General features: G+C 42.3%; 1 protein-coding gene across 1 annotated transcript; it reads right to left on the reverse strand.

Moving 5' to 3' along the window:
* Positions 1 to 10,338: 10,338 nt before the first annotated feature.
* On the reverse strand, positions 10,339 to 19,822 carry AP5M1 (adaptor related protein complex 5 subunit mu 1). The gene is made up of 8 exons (XM_064461057.1): positions 19,645 to 19,822; positions 15,124 to 15,769; positions 13,368 to 13,595; positions 13,017 to 13,156; positions 12,188 to 12,273; positions 11,969 to 12,084; positions 11,605 to 11,701; positions 10,339 to 10,517 (listed from the first exon to the last, which is right to left on the reverse strand). Exons 1-8 carry the CDS (start codon positions 19,710 to 19,712, stop codon positions 10,435 to 10,437), a joined length of 1,464 nt encoding a protein of 487 aa, XP_064317127.1. The 5' UTR covers positions 19,713 to 19,822; the 3' UTR covers positions 10,339 to 10,434.
* Between the last annotated feature and the right edge of the window lie 32 nt (positions 19,823 to 19,854).

The raw sequence follows: 19,854 nt of genomic DNA on the forward strand, positions 1-19,854 counted from the left end.
AAAATAAATAAAATAATAAAATAAAATAAAATAAAATAAAATAAAATAAAATAAAATAAAATAAAATAAAATAAAATAAAATAAAATAAAATAAAATAAAATAAAATAAAATAAAATAAAATAAAATGGGTGAAGACAGGATGGCTGAATCCAAGGCAGCAAAGCAAAGGAGTTTGCAATGCTCACATGATATAATGGTGCAGCCAACCTGTTGCAGCCATGAACCAGTGACCAGCTGGATAACCCACACGACGTATATAAGCACCATAAATAAATGAGGAATATGAGGTCATCCCTTCCTGCAAGGCTGGTGTTTGCAGCTGAAGCGCTGGTTTAGTGTCACCACCGGGGGGCAGAAAAGGCCTTTGAAGATTACAAGCCTTTCCCATAAAAACTGCAATGTTGCTGAAGTAAATAAAGTTCTTCCTTTATTAATATATCCCTGCCCTTTATTGAAATTAGGAAGTTGACCTATTATACATTACATTTAAAACAGAGCTCTGTACAGTGGTTTAAGGTATTTGTCCTCTAGAAATGCTGCTGAGGGCTGAAAAGAGGAATTATGCACACGCTAAGGGTGTTGGAGATGCCTTCATTTTGTGAACAAACCCCTATTTCTTAAGAAATTAAGCAGCAGATTACTATGATTAATTAGTAAAGAGCTTTTATTGTAATCAGAATAAAATATCATCCTATACTCTGTATTTGATGAAAGTTGGTCATCACTCAATTTGGGAAAAACAGCCAACGAAACTGACAAATGCCATTCAGATATTTTGTCTTAAGATATTTCTCATCTTATTTAGCCTCCCTCTATATATGCATATGTTGCATACACATGAACAGACACACACAACCACTGCAGAGAAAGAACCACCCCCTCCACGTTCTTCTGTTTGCTTCAAACGCAAGTGATGCAGTTGAGGCATTTTCTGTATCTCATATAAATACAACCCAGTCTTCCTAAATAATTTAATGTAGTCATTATCTAAGTCCAATTATCAATTATCTATCACCGAGGAGGCAGCACAGAGACCAGCGTGGGGCTTGCGGGGCTTTGCTTTCATTGCTTCTGGTCACTGTGTCGTATTTGTTATGCTTTAACGTTAGGCAGGCTACAGTTTGGGCTTACTTTCAAAGATTAATTTATTTCCTTCACTGGCTCGTGGTGGAGTTCATATAGTCAATATAGTAAATATAGAAAATATTTTTAAATCCTCCCTTTTTATTTTTACTGAATCATAAGTACATGTAACATTATATTTACCAGAAAGACCGTAAAGCCTTACAGACTATCACGTTACTCCAGATTTTGGCATTTCTTAAAAGGGATTTCTTTCTTAAACCCACTACACTGTAATGGCTCTTAAGAAGCTGTTACTGTCTCGAGTGCAAATCCTTCTTAGTTTGTGTATTATTGACCTGATCAAGTGTGATGGGGGCCTGCAACGAGCCTTTGGGGGGATTCTGCAGCTCTTGCGGACGAGGAGACCCGTAAGGAAATGCTTCGGAAATTTTCATTGGAAATGGGAGTACGTGGGGGGACCCCAGCACAGGCTACAGCCCCTTCACGTGCAGGTACTCACCCTGTGGAGCAGTTTTTTAGAAAAATCAAAGTATTTTACGTAAGGGAATGAAAAAACCAACAATGTATCTGAAGGATGTTTTAAAGGTTGCCTGTGGAATGTAGAAATGCCCAAATACAGCCCTGATTCTGCAAAAAAATGGTACACGGTTTAGATTTAGGAGGTTGATTTTAACAGATCCTATAGGCAAGGAATTTGTTTAAGCAACTGCCTAATATCTCAGGATGAGTGAAGTCCTAAAGGTGGAATAAAATAATTTTTCTCCCTTCTATCAGGCATATTTACCTACAAAAAACCCCTCTAAAATCAGAGAGTTTAAAGTGACAATCCTGGAAGCCACTTTAACAAAAAAAAAAATATATATCCTGCAAATGATATTGTTCCGCCTTTCCACTTGCAATAAGAAAATACAGCTTTACGCCCAATCCTGTAATCAGCTTCTCACGGGCTGACCCAGCTAAGCCCCGGATCAGGACCGCGCTCCCGCGGTGCTGTCTGGGTCGCTGCAGCATTTTTGCAGGTTGTGATACTACAAAATGATGTCGTAATTCAGCAAAAAGACAACAGATTGGTGTATGAATAAGCAAAGAAAAAGATATATTATTTTGGATGTCAGGCAGCCGTAGATCAGTTGCCTTAAATCTTTTATTTTAGTGAATGACTTCGGTAATCCATCATGATGTATTTTCCTTCATGAGCAGGTTTTGGCACAAAAATATTGCACCACGCCTGTATTCGCTGGAGAAGTAGAAAAGGGCTTTTTAGCAAAAAGCAAGACGAATCCCAAGGAATAATATTGAACAGATTAAAACTGGAAAATGTCATGCCTTATCTGCTTTTTCAAAAGCAGAGATCTTTTACACGCGCCATTCGCTAATCTGAAATAAAGCAGCGGCTTTGTAAGAGCGAGGAAAAACCCGGCTGCAAAACAAGGTCTGGGGTAGGTCATAGCAAAAATCACAGTTAGTGGGAATATCTTGGTTCTGAAGACGATGTCTCAGCCGTTTGTCCCGTTCCATCAGGACCAAACACTATTTGGTATTCAATTGACTTTCTAACTTAGGAGACAGGACTTTCCATCTTCAAATACTGAAAATAGATTGCATTCTTGGCCCTTCGCTTTGAACAGTTGGGGAGAATAAACGCACACCCTGGTCGTGTTCTAGTGATCTCCCTAATCTCGGTTGCACTTTGTCAGGACGAGGTAACTGGTAGTTAAGTGAAATACCTTAGATCAAAGGGGGATTAATCGCCAACTGAATCCTTGCTGAATAAACCTGTCATTCAAGAAAATTATTTCCACTGAACTTAGCAGAGGATTGAAGGTATTTGCATAACAGGGACCAACGTACTTCAGCCAGGTTAAAAGGTTCAGAATTCAGGCAGTGTTTAGCTTTTTGGCTCCTTTTCCTTTCAGCGGCCCTGTACAATGGTTTTTAATCTGGTAATACAGCTAACTATCTAAATGATGTCAGAACAGGAAAGTATTGCAAAGTTTGGCTGAGGGATGGATCAATTTCACTTTCAGTAACTCCTAAATCTGATTTGTTGGAATTTAAGATGTAATCCTTAAAAAAAAGTCCCTTTAAACCAGAGGGCTGTTTATTAACATCCTTTTTTTATTTGACCTTTGTCTTAGAAACACCAGCTCTTGCCTGCCGCCTTACCCGGGGCTCTTTGGGATCGTTTCGTACAGGTTTCTGCCAGCAGCTGCAAGCGATGCCCGCGGGTCGGTGTGCCCACCGCGCGTGTGGATCTGTGCAAACACACGCACGCAAACAGATTTTCAGGCTTTTTCTTTCTTTCCTTTTAAGCCCGTCTTTCGGAGGTCACGCTGAATTCGAATGTAAGTGAGATGGAGATAATTAAATAACAGGACCCAACAGGCTGCCATCATTTTCTAGGATCAGCCCTTGGAAGAGATTTAAGCACCACAGCCTTTTTCAGGGTTTGTTGTGCGGTTGTGGCAACGATTTTAAAGCATACGAATTATCCCTGTTTTATGGCAGTTGCTTTTTACTGTGGAGAGTTCATTTCTCAGAGAGAGAAGAAGGGGTCTTCCAGGGCTGCAAGGCAACGGCTTTTTAATCTGCACTATAAGAATTGGGAAAAACAGGTTAAAAAAAATGTAGATTTCTGGAGAATGCTTTCTTGCCATCTCCCTCCCCAGCCTTCCTGGGGGTTCATTTGCAAGCTCTTCCACCTCTCCTACCTTTTGGGCATATGGAAGGATGTCAAGCTACATGGCGAACGTCAGGGTTCATAATCAGATTTTGACAATAAATGGAATTTAGCCACTTCTGCATCTAGCCTGCGCCTGACACCATTCATTCTTTCGGTGGGCGCAGTTCATATTCATCGCAAACTCAAAGCATCTTTCAAGTTAAAAAAATCGCAAAGAATGGTTATCAAAGAAAATGAATAAAATCCATATTGAGATAATTTTTTAGAAAATGATTGAAGTTTTAACCCAAGAAAGGACTCTTAGAGTTTCTTATAGCTTAGAATAAGAACATGTCAATCACGATTAAGCTTCTGGAATTGGAATCCCTTTGAAATGCAGCTGTTTCTTCTTTAATTGTGGCAGCGGACTCAAAAGAAAAGAAAGGTCCAGCCTTAAAGATGAGTAAGGAATACAAAATAGCTCAGGATTAGTTGTGGAGTTCAAAGGTCGCTAATTACACTAAGGAGTTCCCAGACACAGGGAAAACATTAAACAGGTCACCTACCAAACGGGAAACAGACTTTGACTTAAAAAAAAAAAAGAAAAAAAAAGATCCTGAAGAGATAGGTTTCTAGAGAAAATCAAAAGCGACCAGCTGATCTCATTGGGAAGAAAAATGGGTTGGGTTTAGTTCTCTGTTGTTACATGTCGCTACAGATGGCATCAGGCTTTCAAAATATTATCTAGAGCTCAACCAGGTTTCTAGGAGGCTCCGGGGAAGAAAGAAGGGGAAAAGGGGGCAGGCCTTTGCCTTAAAATATCCGGTTTTTAGTTGCATTGTGGGTTGTGAGTGTCTGAAAAAAACCCATGAGGGTTGAGACCTCCCCATCAGCATTTGGCTTGATTTGTTGAGGACGAGGTATCTGTGTGAATGGGGGCATCTTGACTGAGAAGCCTTTTGGGAGAGCCTGCAGCCCCTTTGAGGGTAGAGAGGTGAGGTTCAGGGCACGGTGGGCCACCCCTTACCCTGGGAGAAGCCCACCTCCTCTGTTTTCCAGCTCCTCTCTGGCCTCATTGGCTTGGGATGGCCTGACGGGACTGCTGTCCTTCCAGACATCCTGCACATGAAGCAGCTCCTTATGGACCAGCACTCAAGTTTCAAGGATGCTGGTTTCTTCTGAAAGACTCTCGGGGACATGCTACTAGTTGTCCCGTCTCCTGGAGGGGCTGCAGGAAGCAATGAACCTTTGGTCCTTTGGATCTGGGTGTGGGTGGAGACAGCCAGCGGCTTTATTGCCAGTCTGCTCACAAGAGAGGCAATTTTAGGATAACATTTTTAGGAGAGCAGAGCCTGTTTTCTCTCAGATCCCACTCCCCTGCATGGATCATCATCTTATTCCTGCAAAAATTGGCAGATTGGTGCATCGAAGGGCAAAAAAGAGATCTGTGGAAATAATGAAGGAAAATTTTAGATAATTGAGGAGATGCATCTATCCAAGTAGCCTATGCTGGGCCTGTACAGGATCCTGTTTGTGCCTGAGGAATTTTTAGTATTGATGTCAGTGGGAGTCAGACTGAGAGTTAAAACTCTATTCACTGTTCCCTGCACGTGAATAACTTGGGGTGGCATGGTGGGAGTTTAGGAACAGCCCCAAGGTGCCCCTGTGGGCTTCCCACTGACAGCCATATGGTGCTATAGCAGCTCTTCCAAGGAAGCTTGCACTTCCCAAACTGGGAGTTCCCAAACGCTCATCTGACAGCTCATTCGGGAATGAGGGATGCAGGGTTTTCCTGCCGTGGTGCTCTCAGGTTGGACGCAGCTTCAGGTGGCCTTGGTTTTCTCCACCCTAAAAGATGCTGTTGGTAATACCTTGTATTTTGTCCATGCTATTTGATAAATTCTTGCTGCAGATACAATGTGGTCCAGGTTCATATCCCAGTCTGAGGACTGAGGAGCCAAGGGATGATGGGACAGTGGGAGCCAATGTGGGAGATGGTGACAGTAAAAAAGCTCGGAGAACTCCAGCCATGGGAAAGCGGGGTTATAGGATGAAATTCCAGTGTGTTCGTGAAGTTGGTAAGTGGGAGCCTATGAGCAGTAAGTCAGAGACAAGGCTGCCCAGGGGCACGGGTATTTTCTGATGTGCTGCCATCCTCTAAAGGATGAGAGAACAAGGTGGTGGTGGAGACAGCAAAAGTAGTGAAGGACAAACATGGGCTTACCTGCAAGCTCTGTTATGGCTTAAAACTCAGCAGGGCTTGTACAAATAGGACACGGTGTAACATTTCTAGGATAGCGTGACTAAATAGAAGAAACTGCCATTGAATATTTGATGCCTCGTTGTTCCAATGTTTACTTGTTAACAAATGGCCGAAGTAGTTAACACTGGTAAAACCAGGATAGAAAGACAGAGGACGGAAGGGCTAAATTATGTAGAAAAAGTTGCTTACAAATTACCTGAAGTAACAGGATTTACCCCAAAGTACTTGAGGAAATGGCATATACCATCTCGGAGCTGTCACCAAATAACCTGGGGCCCTGATGGGAGGAAAGCGCTTCCAGAGCACTAGAAAAGCACCAAACTACTCAGTAGTGATAAGTAACAGCTGGCACAGATTTGACAACACCAAACCGTGTTAGGTGGGCTAATTCCCTTCTGCGTTGAGAGGAACAGGCCCTGTGAATTTGGCGGGGGGGGAAGGGGGAAACTTGCTGTATCATACATGGACACTGGTGATGCTTTGACTCTGTCTCCCAGCATGACTGGCAAGCTCAGGAGATACGGCTGAGGCGACAGTGGTGGGAGGGTGTTCCCCAGGGGGCCTGGGAAGCTGTGCTCCAGCAGTGGTTACCAGTCAAGGGAAGGTGGGCTTACTGGTCCTGTCTTGCTTCTGGTACAATTCAAGATTTGGAGTGGGAGGAATGCATGTAAGACACCTGGAGGGATCCCTCTCCTCACTGCAGCATCTCAGTACAACCCTCTGGACACAACACTTTGAGGGGGAGGCAGGCTACGCTGAGGGTGGCGAGGGGGTGGGGGATAAGAGCGAGGGAGATCTTGGCAAGAAGCTCAGGAGCTCTCAGAAGCTTCAGTTGGGACATTTTTCTAGAATGGGGGGTCACGTGGGTTGGTGAGAGTCGCACCAGCGCTGGCTACTCCTGCATTTGCTCCTTGTGCGTTCAGCGATTATGCTGGTCCTTCTGGCCACAGCAATGCACACCTAAGCCACATACAAGGTCTTTTTGACAGTCCTTGGCCCCCTTTTCCTCTCACCCTGTATCGATGGCATCTCTTCTCAGATCCACACCTTTGTACCTGCTTGTGCTGGAACATCTATTTTTTTTACCTTTTTTTTTTCCCTTACCCAAGCCATTTAGACCATCAGGGTTTGAATGAGGGCTTCAGCACCTTCAGTAATTATTGCTTCTCGGCCATTGCACCCACTGCAAACTTCAATGCAAATTCCCCATTTCCTTCCACACCTTCCACAGAGTGTTAACTAACACAGTCGGGATCCAAAACATGTTTGATGATGGTTCCCCATTGCCACTGCATTTGGAAATACCAGCCAGCTTTTACTGTTTAATGGTTATACATGGACTTTGGATTGCTTTAATTTCTTAGAGGTCTGTTACACCAATTCTCATCTGTAAAGTTTGTTTGACAGTAGATATTTGCTTTAAATTCATATTAATTGGCATTAGCTACATTACCTGAAAATCTTAATGGAATAAAACAAGTTTATTTTATTAATGAAGTGAGTTCTATATTAACTTCCTATTTATACCCTTTATTTTGTTTGGGAAAAATGTTGGGTCAACAAGCCAGTATTTATTTAAGTCCTTCTTGTTATTCTTTTCAAGGGTTCGCATGTTAGTTTTCTTCTAGCCCGCTGAAATGCAGTACTAAGTCTGGAGAACTCCTTGGTTACCTCTCTTGAAAGCCTCTGTGCAAAGCCATCTGCATAGACCTCATACAGTCGATACCTGTAATGAAATTATAAACACTTCAAGCAGCAAGCACTCTTGAAGAAACAGCACACTCTACCAAAAGAGAATTATTTTTTTCCCTTTGACACAGAGAACTTTGAAAGAAACTGTTGTATTAAAAACTTGGGGTTTTTTTAAGAGCTAAAGGAATACCACCGACACGGGGCTGAATCACCTTTAGAGCCCACGAGAACTACCGCCAGCAACCGCCTCTGCCATGGGGCCACGTGAGCTCCCAATCATACCTTCCTCATTTAGTTTTTGAAGTGGTTTTTCTCCCTTTTAAACCAGGAAAAATGGCCAGAGCATATAGAGAAACAGTGAAATTGTCTGCAGAGCTACCAGGGAACACACAGAGATGCAAAGAAGAGTTTATGCATTTACAACTCCTTAAACTTTGGCTGCCAGTGTCATCTCCCCAGTGTCCCTATTTGCTGCCCAGCCCTGGAGGCACGTGAAAGCTCTGCAAACATCACTCGTTTCTCTCCATGCCTTGTGTTCTGCAGGTCATACCTAAAGGAACCACCGTCATGATAGACCTGAGTTGCCAGCCATCTAGTTTACTAGCTTCCTAAGCTTACTGTTAAGTTTATTTTACTAGTTTACTAGACTTATGAATCATCCATGAGAATGGGCCCTTCCCAAAAGACAAGCATAACCATCAGGCCAGGAGAAAGGCTTCATCTGACTCTTTCTCCACCAGTGTGGGTGTCCCACAGTCGTTGCACAAGGCTGTTGGATTACAGCATGTGTCGATTTAACCTGGTCTGTTCTGCTGTCCGACTCATCCGTGGGTGCTTTCCGAAGAACAGAGCATGCTGCATGCTCAAGGCTGCCGAAGAGACTTCAGCCGCACTTTTATTAAAAGGCAGTCTCCTCTCCCCACTTCTCTTACTAAAAAGCTGCCCCTCAGCAGGGGCAGAGCACTGCAGCAAGAGCGTGCTAGAGTTATAATTCAGAGGTTTGTGGAGCAAACCCCTATCATAAATCAAAACAGGTGATGGCTTCTTGCATGAAGTTGTAGAAAACTGCTCAGGGCTAGAAGAGAAACATCACCCACCCCCTCCCTCCCCCAAACCTGCACTGATAGGCGTGCACAACGTCTTCTAAAGCAGCTGCCCTCCATTCCCGAGCACTGCAGCTCTCCTAACCTTGAGACAGTTAGAGGCATGGGCAAGCGGGAAACAAAAAGGAACATGATTTGGGAAGGACCCCCTGCTGTTAAGTGCAAGGGGATCTCTTCTAACGTGCTGTGAATTTTGACAGTCCCACTGTTTCACAGCGTTTCTTGGGGAAATGCTGAGAAGAAGAAAAGCCGTTCCTCCACGGTGCTGCTGTGCTAAATAGGCAGCTCCCATCTTTCTCACGGGTAGGTGGAAAGCAAACGCCCCACACTGAAATCCTGTGGTGGGCGCCCAGCGTACAGCGCATGACCTACACCCTTCCAACAGAGAGCCGCCCTCTCCCCACTCACACTGTGATGTCCAGGCATGCGGACGACTGTAACAGGGAGGGGCTGGATTCTGGGCAAAATCATTACCTTTTGCCTGCTAATCAAACTGGACACATCACCTGTGTGAAAGGGGTCACAGCATAGCTCTGGTTTATAGGTCTGCATAGCAGTTTCAGCTGAACGGCATGTTTCACATGAATTAATCCACCCTTTAGAACATTTAACCAACCAATTAGATTACTATCTCAATCTAAGCATTTTTTAAATTATAGCTTAAATTTTTTCTCCTTACATAATCACTAATCTTATTTATCACACAGCGTACAGTTAAACAAGAGGTACGGCAGGAGCAGCCGGCACGCTCGGTTATTAGACGGCATTCTTCTCTTCTTTTGTGCTGCTCTCCAGGTTCTCTCAGTTTTTCACCAGCCTTTCAGAATTTGCTCATTTCCTGATAACTTTCTTAAAGTCCATTTCCTGTGTTCCTGCAGATACCAATTTTCTTCTCAAAATTAGAGGTCTGCCTCTGTAAACTGAGCCCTTTTCTTTTACACCTATATTTCCAGAGAAAATGGCTCAGTGATGTTTTTGGTACCTCCAGCAAAGTTAGCTGGTTTTGCCTGCTCAGAGCTAGTCTTGTGATTTGAAAAAACAGGCCCACGCCTCTGGGTCCTCACTAACATAAGCTTTCAGAGCAATGCAGTTCACAGGCACGTATGAAAGGGAACTCACCCCTTCTGCTGACCCCTGTATCATCTCCACTTTTAGAGGTGTTGCTCATGCCATACTCTCCCTCTTAAAATTCTTATAAACTCTTGCTTTTAACCGTCCTGTTAATCTGGAGTCTGATCAGAATCTTGTGACTTCATGACAGCAACAAGACACTGAAAGCTTTCTCGTCCCCGTTTACAAAACCAGTGAAGTAACTGGGAGTCCTAGTGGAAGACGCCCGATCATACCAGCCTGTATCAGTAGGTACTTATTTTGTACCAGTTAATGTTAGAAGGGACAGTAAAAATAGCATGTACGTTTCAAATTGTCGTCTCTAAGCTGTTACCCAGGACTAAACAATTTAAAACCAACTTATGTTTTTAAAAGAAGCTGCTTCTTTTGTTTTTTTTCAACAGAAATCTTTAAGCAAACGTACAAGTGCTGGATAATATTTATTTTCACTGTAAAATGACATTACTCTCATTAGCTGTCTTGTTTCGTTTAAGTACAGAAATCATTCACGCTCAAATCAGTCAAATAAGGTTCTGTACGCCATAGGTGCTGGTGCTTTGGAATTCCAGAGGTAGTAATCAGAAGAAATCAGCTCCCGTGCTAAAAAAAGAAAAAAAAAACAGGCAAGGAAAAAAAAAAAGCATTACAGGGTGCCTTACAATCAGACATTCCTTCACCCAAGTTAAGAGACTACTAATCCATCCTTACTAGTTTACAGAAAAGGTATAATGGCATCTTTAAACTGTAAGACTCTTAACTATTATTTGAAAACTGTTTCTGATAATGAGACATTTGAAGTCTCAGCTTCAATCACCTTTACTAATGTATCAGTCATAAGCTTAAAATTCAAACAGAGGTTAAGTCAAAAGCAGGTGGATGGCCTGGATTTTGTTCCATGAATATACACACTATATGGAAATGTTGCTTTTTGGTATTACAGTTTAGGACTGACTGTGACCTGTCACAAAATTAACAGCATAGATCACAGTTTTCAAAAGGCATTTACAGTCTTCTGCTAACATGACTGACAGAAGTTGCAACAGACAGACAGCAACAAATAAAAATGCCTCCATTAGGCAGTACGGCTCAGATTTAATGAGTGCCTACTGTGTTCCCAATTAGCATATTTTTGGTGCAGACTTGGAAATAGTCACGTGTTAACTCAAGAATACACAGATTTGGTTTCCGCTCACAGAATCAATGTGGAGCCACATCCACCAAGGGACGTTGGCATGATGATGCTGACAGCAACAGTCTCACCTTGCACACAGGAACTGAGTTCTGTACCCGGGTATTGCCAACCCATGTTATCTCGCCTCTGACAAAAGTGTCCTAAACAAGGGGCCAGGCTACAGCGAGACATTCTCTGCCCCACCAGTAAAAGTTCTGCCATTATGCAGAGCACAGTAGAACATCACAGGGCGAAGGGGAGAGAGCCCAGGGAAGAGACTGACTTTGTAACTGAGTAATAAGAGCTTTCCTCTGAAAGGGAGATGCCAGTCCCTACTCCAGGGACGCTTTAAGCATCACCAAAACCCAAAAAACTGTATCAGAGAACAAAAAAATGAAAAAGCAAACCAGGAGAAAGCTTTGCCCAACACAAGCAACATGACTTTAGTCGTTGACATCTAGTTCATAACTTCAATATGCAGTTTCAGTTAAATAAATTACATTTTTAGCAACTCACATGCAGTAATTTTGGGTTTTCCTGGTACAAAGATCTGAATAGAATGCTGGTCTACGTAACATCCAGTAAGTGTAAAGTCTGAGATCCTAAAATACAGCTATAAAAAGAGAAGGAAAACATGATCAGATGCATACTGTCATGCTTGCTGTGCAAATACTGGCAATCTGTTACATGCTCTTGGTGGGCAAGCATACTCCAAAATGACAGGATGTCCAATCCTGTAAGCAAGAAAAGAGAAAACTCCATGCTGAGAGCAAAGAGGCTAATCATTATGTCTGATTTAAAATCAGCATATCTTCATAGCTCATTTAAGGTAATAAAAAAATGACTACTAAGGCCTCTTTTCAAAAAGCCTGTGACTTACTTTAACATAAGCAGTGTTCCCAGTGCAGACATAATTAGTTGGGTGTTCTTTGCTTACGGTGCCAAAAGACACTGTTCCAGTCAGAGAAACTTCCAAGGATTTCGGGAACTTCTGTCCTAAAGCCAGAAACAGTATCTGTAAGAAATGATACAGCTGTGCCTACGCTATACAAAACTGACTGGGGGAGGAAGAAAAAGTGCCCAGGGGTATTCTGCTCACCGATGACCCAAACCAGCAGGCTCTTCTCTCGTGACAAATCCAGTTGGCCATAACTAACTTTGTACTCTAATTGAGCGATTGGGCCCCTACAGTATACAGACGAGAAATAAACCATTTGAATTAGTATCACTCAGTATTTGTTAACACCCATTTCATTAAAGAAAGCAACAAAAGGCTGAAAGACATTATTTATGTGCATACAAGCAAATGATACCTTCTGAGCACACTGCTACTTTATGAAATTACAGAGCAGGAGGAAATCACCGTGGTCTCAACCTAGTAATCATTAAAGAGCTGCTTATATTTTACTGTCTTTAGCTCACTGATAGTGTTTTATATCACTGTGATCAGCATCAGCAACTTTGTATCATTTAATCTTTAAATTTTCATGATAATTATGTGACAGCGTAGCCATGGCAGTTGTCAGACAGGCTTAAATGAACACTATTGTTTTAATTTTAAATAACTATATTTTTAATAAGCTGATCTGTAGCTAGGATTAGCAGTCTTAAGGAACGGGTAACCCTGGGTTGGAAGTGATCTCAAGCTTAATCCACCCGCAGGATTGAGGCAGTGTTTCACCTGAAAAAATACCACAGGGAAACAGGATGCGCAACAGAAGTATTCCGAACGTTGCCAAATATTCTTGTATAATTCTGTATTCTGGAAATTACAAGAATTCTAAGGGGACCTCCTGACCTTTGGAAGGTCGCTGTCCACTGGTAGTACTTTGATGGACCATAATCTGTTATAGTGACTGCTGACAGGTTCATTTCAGGAAGATCATAGAGAAATGGAAGAAATTCGTTCAGGATTTCTTTATTCTTACCTGTTGAAAAAAGGTATACGGGCTTCACAGTACTCAAAAGAATTCTTTATGCTTTCATGAAGCTTTAAATTAACTGTTATTTTAAACTGTGATCCCTCTTCAATGAGTTGGTAACATCCCAGAATTGGTGGAACAGGAACCTGGAAAAAACTATATTCATTCTCAAGATAAATTAACACCACCATCATAAGATCAATTATATACTGTTGTAATTGCTAAAGTACTTTAAAAAATAAAAATGTATTAATTGCTGACTGGTTTTGAACAGTATATTCAGACACGTTTAACAACATGGGTATTTTTATTCCCGTTTGAAGACTGGAAAATAACAAGGGTCAGGTATGTTATTACCTGGGAAGTGTAGTAACACAAGTTGAATGAATCTGAAGGAGGAACAAAAGGAAATTTATAAGGTCCGTTATACACAGAATCATCCAGTGGCTCGACACTGCTGGACATCAGCATGGCTGGGTCAACAGAAGTCACACAGTGATGGACCACAATATCTTGGAGCGGAGGACCATTAGTTGGGAGATTCAAACTGAGGGTTACGTTTGGTGCAGATCCCTCGATGTCACACTTGAAAAAAATCAAGTCAAGAAGTTATTCAAAAATGTCTCCCTCAAGTCAGAACGAGATGTTAAAAAACTGAACACAAGCATTAAAAAGAGGCAAACTACAAATTTTCAGCTGGCTTCAAATGTTAGTACTGGCAAATAGTTTCAAAACAAAGCCCCTTTCCCATTTCTCTAGCCTTTCCCACAGTAGGGCTAGTGATGCAGTCTCAGCTAAACGTCTCTTCATTGACAAGTACTCTTTAGCAAGAAAACAGCAGATAAGCAAGCCAAGGACTTACCATATAGCTACATCATTTCAGTGTTACATAAACACACTTGGTGATAGTCTAATTAATTCAGTTACTTTTACAACATCCGCTTAATGGATTCGAGCATGCTGCTAATGTCCGCTGTGGTCCCATGTCAGCTTTCTCATGGCAACCATGTGCAGCGCATCCATTGTCTCGTCCCTCCGGCTGCCAGCTCTGCAGTGCACAATTACACCAGGGCTTTCTTCTTATGTAAGGCCACCTACTCTGCAAGATGATCTAGAAACTTGTCCCTCCGAGAGCAGGAAGTGTTCACCCACATAATCCCTACCAGCACGGCTGGTGGGAAATAACCCAGTCTTCAGAAGCGCAGCACTTAGGTTGGCTTCCTTTGGAGATGAGTGTCCCAACTCTTGCAAATAATTAAATGACCGTGACCCAATTTATTAGGTCTTTCTCCTCTTAAAACACTGGCCATTAGAAATACAGTGTACTATGATTATATAGTGTGCTTCCTCAACATAATTCAGGACAAAGAATGTTAAACCCGTCAACTACAGAAAACCCAAATTTTAATGTATTTCATAATTGTTACTGATCTATGTAGTCAATATTCCCAATTTTTAGTATTAAACAATGAAAACCATTGTCACATACAAAAACATTCAAAATAATGATACAACCAGTTTCTTTCACCAAGTTCTATATCAACAGTTCTTATGTTAGCCAAACAAACTGCATTTGTGGATTGAAAATGTAGTTGTAATAGAATAAAGTAGGACAGAAGATTAAACTTTCATTTGGTAGGAAAATGAATTAAAAATGCTCACGTAAAGGCACTAGGAGAAGACTCATTCAGAAAGTTTGTTTCTAATCGTTATTTAACACGTTGCTTTTTAGATAGCTGGAAATAGACTTGGTCTTAGCACTACCACTTCTTAGTCTCTATAGGCAAAGACTATGAATGATTTCTCCCTATTTCATTTCAAATAAGAAAAATTTGGGGAAATACATGCAACATAGCTACTGCTGGAAATTTAAGTCCCATAAACAGCTACTGAAAAAATGTGTGAAGCATGCAGGAAAAAAATAGTAAAGATCAAAATAAAAAACATCGCTAATGCAGCAGCCTGATATGTAATAGTCCATTACGCTTTGAAATATTACGGTATTAGAAATTCACTGATCACATACCAAAGTAAAAAATGCCACGAGTATTTAGTTTCTTGGCGTGCTTGCATGGAAAATACTTTGGGACTTGCACATATAAAATGCTCTCACCTTGCAATTTACAGCTCCATAAACTTGCCACGTGTCTACAACATCTCTTTTGTTGTACTGCATACACTTGACTTTTTCAGTGATACAGACGTTAACCTGAGGTTTGCCTTTATACGTGTTGGATCTCCACGCTGGTTGATTCTCATCTGTAGGCATTTCCTGAATGTCATCAAACGAGCTGTTCAAGCTGCGTATGTTTGTGTTTAAGGGGGTGCCAAGCGGACAGGCCTGTATAAGCAAATTTCGAAGCTGGCCTATTTTTCCAGTCATCTCAGCTTCATTTTTCCAACTTGGGGAGATGTAGTCGGCAATGCCTAACAAAAGAGCCAGTCCTTGCGAGAGCCCACAAACAGTGAGGAGGGGCGGCCGTGGCTCCAAGGTCTCTTCAACCAGTGGAAGACACGCATATATCAGACCGCGCTTCTGAAAAGCGAGCACAGGCCAGAGATCCCCACCTTCAGTGCGAACTGAATATACCGACGAATGATTGATTCGAGTACAAGTATCTCGATGCTCCACAAAAATATGGTCATCTATGAGCCTCAGTTCAAAAAGCAAGGCTTTAAGAAAAGCGCTGTCAGATGGTACAGGCACGTGTGTTGACCCGTTGAAGGACTCAGCGCGTACTTCAACGGTGGGGTAACGTCTGTGACATGGAAATAAGAGCGTCTTAGTGCTACTAATCTTTTCCCACCCAAATCATCATACCAGCAAGAGTTCCTACAAGCAGAACCACGCAGTTCCTTTTATGGCTGTCAGAAAATGCAAACGCGTTATAAAAATCTTCAGAATATCGATACATAATCAAGGATGGGATTCTCTTGGGTATTCAAATAACTCCCAAAGGGCCACCTGGTCCTAAAAGTAACCTTGTTTAAATTGAAGTCAGCAGCATCCTGACAGAAACACTGATGGGATCAGGATCTAAACCTTTGCCAATAAAACTATTTCATAAGTAATCAGGATTCATTCTAGCAGGTGGATTTTTACTGGAAACTTTGAGCCAAGTCATTCACTCATTTTTTTTTAATAAAGCGTGAATCTGTCTGTCTGCCCTTCCTGGTGCACAAGGGTATAGGATGTTTAAATGACACTAATGAACCCAAGCGTGACTCACACCAGTGCAGCGAAACTTCAGCAGTGAAAAATTTATAAGAGGCGAGATCGCACTCAAGGCAAGTTTTCAGACATTTAAGAAAACGGATGTTCCGTGTAATAAAATTCAGCTACATCAGCTTTTCGCCTAGATACGGTATGCTACTGCTACAGCTTTGCTACTACTAAATACTATGTTTATGAGACAGGATAATGGAAGTTATTTATAAAGAGGTTCTTCATTGCTGATCTGAGCTTACACAATTGATCTGCAGCAGTTGCTTTAATTGATTAAGATTAACTAGAAATCTTTACAATATTATAAATACAAAAAGATTTCACTGCACATAGGTCCATTTTTTCCAGCAAGAGCTGCACGGTTTTTGCAGGGGGGCGGCGAAATGGATTCCACACTGCAAGTTCAATATACATGACTTAATGCTGTTATAACTGCTTCTTGATTATTTTTTTTTTACTTTTGAGTATTTAAGATGCAATCATGTCACAGAGACACAAGGTTTTGTATAGTTTAAAACTGCTATGTTGCAACAACATATATATTTCATTTCAAATTTCCTAGAGATAATGTTTCAGAAAAATCATACTACTGTTTAATGCTACATCTGGGATTTCTTCTTCTGAAGCAGTTATTATTTTTTAAAGGAGAGAGAGATGAATTTCTTCTCAAGCTAACCTAAATCTGTGAAGAGAAACTGAAGAGTTGTCTTTTAATACATAGCCAAGAAAAAAAGAATTATTAATTCCACTAAAGCATTGGTTTTCATCCTTTTTTAGAACTACAGACTCCCATGAGTCTCTCTTACATGAAGCTTGATACCAGGCTAGCTTTTCTACATTCTCGTTCATGGGTTCCCTTAGTTCCCTTGATCTTCAAACTGCATATCACAGGTTACCCGCCAGGCAACTAGGTAAATCACTTTATGAATCACATTGTAGCAGATCTGTTTTCCAGCTGCATGTTTGTTTGTGCTCAGAGCCACGCTTACACACAAACATGGGAGCAAAAAATGCACAGATACATAAATGCCTTAATTTATTCCCCCTTTTACAGAATCTTTTTAAAGACGCGTTGACAGTCTGCTGCTTAAAATGTCATGGAACTTGTAATCCCAGTAATGTGGGACTTTGTTTTACCTATGACTTCCATATGTAGCACTCCCCTTCTGCTCCTTAACACTTGCATGGTTCTTACCCTGTTGCCTTTGAGTCCCACCTACACCATCTTACACCACCTTTTCTTAACTGAGTAGCTGAGTCTTACTGGAGGCAGCTACACTTCCTCAGGCTTCTTTTCAGTGACTGTGCTTTTTTGTTTGATTCTTGATCAGGCATCTAGAGGTTTTTTGGTTTTTTTTAAAGTAAGGAAAAAGCAAGCATAGGCAGAGAGAAGCCGGAGCTACTAGACCCGTAAACAGGATGCAGGCGACAGTAAAATGCCTCCCTGCAGTCTTGCATCTGTTTTGAAGAGCAAAGAAACAGAGTTGTTTTGCAGCTTGAAAATTTATGAGGACTTCCAGAGCAAGGTTGTTGATAACAGGCTACATGTAACCTGGGTGAGCATCTCTTATTTTTGGCTGATGATTCCAAAACAAAGGAAGAGGTGGTATTTCAGTCTTGTTTTGTCTTACTTATGTCCCAATCTGCCCGCTCCATTTGCTGAAGCCGTCCCCATGCCACAGCAATCCTCTCCTCCTCCCACTGAATCTTCCCAGCTTTAGCTGAGTCATTAGAGGATTAGTTACCCCTTCAGATCTCAGTTTTTCAGTACTCCCTCTAGAAAGTGATGAAAACTTAAAAAGATGAAAGTTTCTAGGGATGAATGAGCTTTGGTGATTCGAGAGAGAGACCATACTTGTTGCCTGAATTAAGTTATGATCAGCTCAAAAAAAGTGGAATGCTTTGATGTCCCAGATGTCTTCTCTGAGGTTAAAGATCAGGGCTCACGTATCTCCAGCTGAGTGCGTAAGTCCCGAAACCAACAGTTTCCATGTGATCCGGCATTCTTTATATTGTCTGCACGCTTTGTTGAATTTAAGGTCAGTTAGGAGGATAAACTTGGGGTTTCCACAGCCCTATTATTTCCTCTGGGAACTTGAAAGATCTAAGTCTGGAAATCACTTGAAGTATCAAGTATAGTTTGCCCTTTTCAAAGGGGCGCTACTCCTTGTCTCTGCTGCTTACTGTGTGACAAGTTACTTTACATATCCCTGTCACGAGCCCCCCCCCGTTCCTCCATGGTGATTACACTCTCAGATTTTTGGGACAAGGCTTTCTCTTTCTCTGTGTTTGTAGAGGGGAGGCCTCATCTCTAGTCTTGTAGGTAATACAAGGACCATAATACTAATCCTAAAACAATCAGAGGAATGTCCAATGTAGAGATCTGTCTGCACCTGAAGATGGAAGATAGCCTACTTGCTCTTGTTTTTTTTTTTATCTTTTTGCTTCCTTCTAGGTTCTCTCTTCAGTTTTACTGAATTCACACTAGGATTGTAGGTCACACCTCTTTATCCAGGTCTCAGTATCTTTCCTTTTCCTACTCCCAGCTATTTTTCCTCTCATTCTTTGGAACTGTGTCCTCTGAAATCAGAGAGTACATGGCAACGGCAACAGATTTTGCCAGACCAACAAAAGCAGCCTGCCCAGCCCAAAGTCCCTGTGAAAACTCTGTGCAAGTTCTGAATAAAAAGTCCTCTTTTGGTTCACTACGTTAAAAAAACTCTCCCTGCATGAAAAAGTTAAAATCAAACTGAAAGTTAAATTTCTGCCTGAGAATACTGTATTTTTAGTACAAGTGCAGAACAACATGAAGAGAATATAAGCAAAATACATAAAAACAAAATACCTAATAAATGTACATAGTGTACTTTGTATAAATGTACAAATGATGTACAAAACATAAATGTACATAAAAAATACATACATAAAAACACACACAAAGTACGACAGTACTTCATAATCACTACCTTGTCCTTTTCCATGTAAGGACAGGGAAGAGCTAGGTAAAATCCTTAGAATCCTTAGAGTAACTAACAGAAAGAGGAACCGAGAAAGAAAAGTCATGTGCAAAATGCAGAAGTTACAAAAAAAAAAAAACTGTGGAAAAAAGCATTATCCGAACGTAGACATTTTAAAGGTCGGGTTCGGAACCGCGGTGGCCAGCGGCGCTTTGAAGGGCGACGCGATTTACGAAGCATCAGATTATTTTGGCGGTTTTGCACCCGTTTCGGGGCCCCGAGGCAGCCTCGGCTGCTTCCACAGGACCGGCGCCCCCCGGCGGGCTCCCCCCGCTCCTTCCCCTCACCGGGGCCCGGGGCCCGGCAGGACTCGCCCCCCAGGGCGGCCAGAGGGGCCCCCGCGCCCCTCCCCGCTCCCCACAGGCGCCCGGGCCCGGCGCGCCGCCGTTACCTGGAGAAGAGGACGGCGCCGCCGGCCGCGGGGTCGTGCCTGAGGAGCCACAGCGCCCGCAGGGCCATGGCGGCGGCGGCGGCGGCGGTGCTGAGGGCGGCCGGGGCGCTGCCGGGGGCTGCCGGGGCGCTGCGAGGGGCGGCCGCCGCTGCCGCGCAGCTGCCGGCCCCTCCCCGGCCGCGGCCGCCCGGCGCAGGCCCATTTCCGGCG

The sequence above is a fragment of the Phalacrocorax carbo genome, chromosome 9, assembly GCF_963921805.1.
Source record: "Phalacrocorax carbo chromosome 9, bPhaCar2.1, whole genome shotgun sequence".
Classification (NCBI taxonomy): domain Eukaryota; kingdom Metazoa; phylum Chordata; class Aves; order Suliformes; family Phalacrocoracidae; genus Phalacrocorax; species Phalacrocorax carbo.

What these genes read in the sequence shown, in the direction of transcription:
- AP5M1 (XM_064461057.1), bottom strand. Translation starts at nt 19,712, where the DNA reads ATGGCCCTGCGGGCGCTGTGGCTCCTCAGGCACGACCCCGCGGCCGGC. An exon ending in GGAACACTGCTTATGTTAAA is followed by an intron (nt 11,702 to 11,968) that starts GTAAGTCACAGG and finishes CTCTTTTTATAG; the next exon opens with CTGTATTTTAGGATCTCAGA. An exon ending in AAAACCCAAAATTACTGCAT is followed by an intron (nt 10,518 to 11,604) that starts GTGAGTTGCTAA and finishes TTCTTTTTTTAG; the next exon opens with CACGGGAGCTGATTTCTTCT.